This window comes from Buceros rhinoceros, unplaced genomic scaffold, assembly GCF_000710305.1.
Source record: "Buceros rhinoceros silvestris isolate BGI_N320 unplaced genomic scaffold, ASM71030v1 scaffold14488, whole genome shotgun sequence".
Lineage (NCBI taxonomy): Eukaryota > Metazoa > Chordata > Aves > Bucerotiformes > Bucerotidae > Buceros > Buceros rhinoceros.
Genome location: NW_010427532.1, coordinates 28,064 through 33,727, shown reverse-complemented (window position 1 = coordinate 33,727; position 5,664 = coordinate 28,064). Strand labels below are relative to the sequence as shown.

Below are 5,664 nucleotides of genomic sequence, written 5' to 3'. Positions count from 1 at the left end.
AGGAATGCTGGCTGGAAGGAATGGACTGGAGGTCTCTGTTCCACCCTTTTACTTGAGGTGAAACTGTTGCCCAGTTCTGGGTCAGGTCAGCTGTGACCTTATCCCAGTAATGCCTGTGAAAACCTCCAAGGGCAGAGATTACACAATCTGCACAGGGAACTCCTCCTGTGTTGCACTACTCACTTTGTTAAAAAACATCTCCTAACATCCAGCAAAAGTCTTTCAGGCTGCAGTCTGGGGCCATTACTGTCTGGCACCACCAAGAAAATTTAACTCCATTTTCGCCACTCCTCTTTCCAGTAGGAAAGCTCCTGGGGGAAGCTCCTGGATCAACCCTTAGCCTTCTCTTCATCAGAGGCGAGCCCAGCTCGAACTCTCCTCGTCAATCTTCTGTTGTAGATCCCTGTCTCTTCCAGTGTTCTTCATATCAGTATGAAAATGTGTAGGGTTTTTTTTTTTTCTTTTAAAGTAGTGACTGACTTTGCATCTTGCTTTATAACTAGGTTAATAAATAACAGTTTAAAATTTGATCCCTTTTAGGGTAAATGTTTTCTGTGGCAGCACAGGCAAACAGAGTTTGCCAGGCTTTCAAAAAGCAGGTGGCAAAGAATAGGAACAGCACGGAACAAAACCTCCTGCTTTCTTCTTCTACTCCTTACAGTGTTATCTGATGAAGTCCTAACTGAAGTCACTGAGTTGGTTGGTATTTTAAACTCCTAGCAGCAGAACTGTTCTTAAGTGCTTTGAACTGGGCAGCGTTTTTAAATGTCAATGTGTCAAAATGGTACGATCTGATAGGAGTTTCCTGCCAGTTTCAGCTTTGTAAAGTGGTTGCTTTAGATCATCCACAAGCTTTTGAGACTCATTATTTGACTAATTGCTTCAATAATAAGGCATTAATTGCTATCCTTATTTCCCCCTGAATCTCCCAGCGTCTTTGCCAGAAGGTTATGTTTGATGTTTTGGGGAACTGGTCTGGTTCCAGTGGGTTATTAGAAGAGCAGTGTTGAAGGCATTTGCTCTATAATGCTTCAGAGTTGCGAGCGCAACCCAGGTCCTGTGTCTGCACAGCCCACGTCTGTGCTGCACGGTGGTGAAGTTCTTCACTAAAGCTCTTTGGATTCCTGAGTATCTTCCTGCTTCTGTGGGTGAAGGGGGCTGGGGGAAGGTGTATAGCACACTGAGTTTACAAGATGACTTGCTGGCATCTAGCAACTTTTAGTGCATTATGTTTTTTTTTCCAAAGCATATTTTTGGTGGTTAGCTTTCAGGTTAAGGTGCAAAATGTCATTTGCAAACTTTTGCTCTTTCTCCTTACTTTGTATGCTTTCAGTGATCAATGAAAATTATTTCATTGCATAAATCAGTTGTTTATTAGAAGCAGTCATTCATAATGTGCAGGAAATTGGTAACATTACTTTAATTCTCTATTTTAACAAGCTTGCTTCCTTGCAGCTCCTTTATGAATTGGACTCTTAACCTGCCTGTGAGAAAGTTTTATTGAGTCCTGCTAGTTCAGATCTAGTAATCCTGTGATCCGCAGCCTTGGCTTGCAGCCCATAGATTTGGGGTACTGTTTATCTTAATGAGAGTTTTGCAAGATTAAACTGTATTAATGCTTTTTAAAACTTAGGATAAGTATTTATCCTCTAGAACTAGGCAGCATAGAAAAAACAGAACTGCTGTAGGAGACTCCTTGGTTTGTTCTGATCGTGTTGTTTTTTAAAGCTACCAAAAAACTCCATCCCACAAACAAACTCCCTGTGTTCAAAGAGTACTTCTGCTGTTAAGATGGCATAAACTTCAATTTAACATAAAATAATTCATTCTCCTTATAGGAAAAAGAGCAAAGAGAACTTAAAATGGAAACATTTTAAAGATTAAAAATGCGTTTATTCCACTTGATTTTAATTTTCTTTCCTTGTTTTCCTTTCCTCAGAGCAGTACCTTTGTTGGGATACCTACCTCAGGACTTAATTGGAACGCCAGTCTTGGTGCATCTTCACCCAAATGACAGACCCTTAATGCTAGCAATTCACAAAAAAAGTATGTAATCTCTTACTATGGCAGAAATACATTTTTCTTTTTTTGCTAAAAGTTACTAATCGTGACTACAAAGACCTCAACAAGAAGGAGGAGAAAATTAATTGTGACTATGAATTTTCTTGAATGTGGTGATAGAATTTGTCATACTTTAAATGGTAGCCTTCCTTATTTTACAGAGAAGGAAATAAGAGCCATTCTGGCAATATTAATTTGTTAAACTTCGAAAATGTAAAGCTGCTTTTTCAGTTATCTTCAGCTTACGGTGTTCCGCAGGTGATTTTCTTGACGTAGTCCAGTAAATGACGAAGGCCTGCTTATTCTGGTGTCCCAGCATTTCTAAATGTATAGGCAAACCTGCTATTTGTTCCTTCAAATATCCTCTTCCTCCCTTGCAATTCATTGTGAAATCCTGACTTGTTAAGTAGGGTTGTGCAATTATTAATCTGGAATTTCTTTTTGCGTCATTTGTTGCAGTACTTCAGTATGGAGGACAGCCTTTTGACTATTCACCAATTAGGTTTTGCACTAGAAATGGAGATTATATAACCATGGACACTAGCTGGTCCAGTTTCATCAACCCTTGGAGTCGTAAAGTTTCATTTATTATTGGAAGACATAAAGTTAGGACGTAAGTCAATCTGTTGAGAGTTAAGAGATTTTTATATGTTTTTTTAAGATTTATTTTAATTTTCCCTCCCCTCGGGTTTACATAGTGATCCTTGAGAAAGACATCAGGGATTTTTGAGGGGGTGGGGGAGGTGGGAATCACACTTACAAACTGCTTCTTTTTTAAATTTGGGTTTTGTGATATAATTACTGCTTTTAAAAGAAATTCAGTCCTTCAAATTTTGCCAAACTGTTGCGAGTTGCTTCAGAAGAGGGAAATCATGCTCAAAGTGAGTAAGGGTGTGTATTTTATCAGATTCAAAGGTTGCAGATGCAATAGAATAAGCACCAGCTTCTGTTTTACAAGATATGGGTGGCAAACTGAAGTTGAGGTCTCTCAGTGGTTGAAGTCCTTGCATTTGTAATGAGTTGGGATATGTTTGGTTCATGCAGGGGTCCCTTAAATGAAGACGTCTTTGCTGCTCCCAACTACACAGAGGATAGAATCCTTCACCCCAGTGTTCAAGAAATCACTGAGCAAATCTATCGGCTGTTACTGCAGGTACAGTATGTGCTTTAACGTTACCCTTTGCCCACTGAAGAAAGGGCTTTTATCTTCATGTGACGTTTTGTTTCGCTGTCTGCTACTGTACTGGAATTTCTGGCTACAATCCTGGAAATTACTTACACCCGTGATTACCAGACAAGACTTACTGAAGTATGTTAAAAAGCTCCAGTTGGTATTTTAAGGATTTCGTGCAGCTGTGGAGTCCTCACAACAAGCAAAACCAAACCTAAAATAAATCCTTCATTTTCCTCCTATGGGATTACTGGTAGCAATTTCAGTTTTGTTTAAAGCTGGTGTGCTGAGATACGTGTGTGTGTATATACATATCTATGTTGTTCTTGTTATTAACAGCCTGTACACAACAGTGGATCCAGTGGCTATGGCAGTCTAGGCAGCAATGGTTCACATGAGCACTTAATGAGTGTGGCATCCTCCAGTGACAGCACAGGAAACAATAATGAAGACAATCATAAGGATAAAACTCATAAGGTTTGGTTTTTCTTATTCTAGTATGTGGCACAAAACAAACTAGTAAAAGTGGGGGTTTTTTTACTTGCCAGCATAACTCTGATCTGATTTTTGCTTCTGTGATCAGGTGTGGCAGACTGCAGCTCTTGCCAAGGTGATCACTTCCCTGGCTTTCAGTCCCTAAACTCTAGTGGCATAAGCAGATGAAGTCTCTGGAATTTTTTTGTTAACGGATAACTTATTACGCTTCAGAGCTATGCTGAAAAGTAATGTTTAATGCTATCTTTTTCTTTAGGGAAACAGATACCTATCTCTACTTCACTCCTTCCACAGACAGTGAAGACTGTTACAGTATAATTCTATAAAACCCTGTCAGGGCTTGGTTAAACTTCTAGCACAAAAAGTTCTTAGTCTTAGCAGCAATATTTTGTTTAAAAGGTGACACTTTCTTCTAAAGTCGTCTTTGTAATTTATCGTTATATTTTTCTATCCAAACCATTCAACCATATTAAACAAAAAACAGAGTAATTGTGTGCAAAAAACCATACTTGAAATTTCTTTCTAATTCCAAAAACTCTGCTGCTGCACAATAAAATTCTATACATCAGCATTTCTCTGGTATTCAGAGTAGTTGTATGGTAGAGATTAACTAAGGTTAGATTTAGTCTACAGAGGAATCACTGTGCATGATATTTTGTGTCAGAATATTGTAATAACTCTTTTTAATGCCCTGCTTTCAGGAGGTTTGTCAAGATGCCCATAAGGTCAAAAATAAAGGACAGCGTATTTTCACTGCCAATAAAGCAAAACTGGAATATAAGAGAGAGCCTTTTGCAGGTAAGACATTAGCAAGTTAATTAAACATTAGTCTCTGGTGATGGTCGCTCATATAATATGACAGCAGTGTTTTTTCTATTTTAGTTCTAATCAATGCATAAGGACAGCAGTTTTATCAATTAAAATTCTAAGTGTCCCTCCACTGTGTTCAGGAAAATAATTGGGTTCAGCTGTGTGTGAACTGATAATGGTATAACACACAGTGAAGGCATGTCCTAAAGCTGCTGTTGTGAAGTACCTCAGTTGTAGCTCATGGTTTCATACAAGCCAAACATCACCTTTTCTGTGAGGTGGAGGAAAATGTTGTGGATTTGTCTTTCCTGTTTGCACTGTAACCTCAGGAATTTTTAAGTTAAGTAAGTGAAAATCTTACTAATGAGACTTAAATTCTGCATACGTTAATAGGTTATTCCTCTAGTTGTTACAACTTATGGGCACTAGAGTTGCCCTCGTACTGAGTGTGTTTCAACTCTAATGATATCTATTCTCTTATAGCCATAGTATCTATTCCCTTTCGGATCCATATGCATCAAGCTAACTAAGCTTCACACCTCCAAGAATCCGTAAGGACAGGATGTTGTTTACACAATGTTCATCTATTAGTGCGCAAACCTCTTACTTGCTTCATAGTGGTGAACTTGTAACCTGTTAAGAAATATGTATAAATGAGAACTTTTGCTTTTAGGGGAATTTGCAAGGATTTAGTGCCATAATTGCATAATAGCACTGTCTCTTTTCACAGAAAAACCAAATGGCTCTGGTGGTCAAGTGAAAGATGTGGTAGGAAAGGATACTGCAGTAACAGCTGCTCCTAAAAACACAACTACTGAAGAGCTGGCTTGGAAAGAACAACCCGTATATTCTTATCAACAGATTAGCTGTTTGGACAGTGTGATCAGGTAAGTAACCAGTGCGTAGATTACTCTTGACTGCTAGACTTAAGATTTTCCTATCTAATACTGTTAAACTGTTTTATTTTAGGTACTTGGAGAGCTGTAATGTGCCTGGTACAGCAAAAAGAAAATGTGAACCTTCATCAAGCGTTGCATCACTGAATTCTGGAGTTCACGAACAGAAACCAGCTGATAATGCTATACAGCCCTTGGGAGGTATCTCTGTCACAGCTTTTTGATTGATTT

At 38.6% G+C, this 5,664-nt stretch overlaps 1 protein-coding gene across 1 annotated transcript in view; it reads left to right on the top strand.

The window, feature by feature from the left end:
• PER2 (period circadian clock 2) overlaps window positions 1-5,664 on the top strand; it is a 27,520-nt gene that overhangs the window by 12,415 nt on the left and 9,441 nt on the right. The window contains exons 10-16 of the mRNA XM_010141940.1: window positions 1,940-2,046; window positions 2,521-2,674; window positions 3,106-3,214; window positions 3,572-3,709; window positions 4,432-4,525; window positions 5,268-5,424; window positions 5,507-5,634. Of these exons, the coding sequence (XP_010140242.1) occupies window positions 1,940-2,046; window positions 2,521-2,674; window positions 3,106-3,214; window positions 3,572-3,709; window positions 4,432-4,525; window positions 5,268-5,424; window positions 5,507-5,634 (887 nt within the window). The remainder of the gene's footprint in view (window positions 1-1,939; window positions 2,047-2,520; window positions 2,675-3,105; window positions 3,215-3,571; window positions 3,710-4,431; window positions 4,526-5,267; window positions 5,425-5,506; window positions 5,635-5,664) is intronic.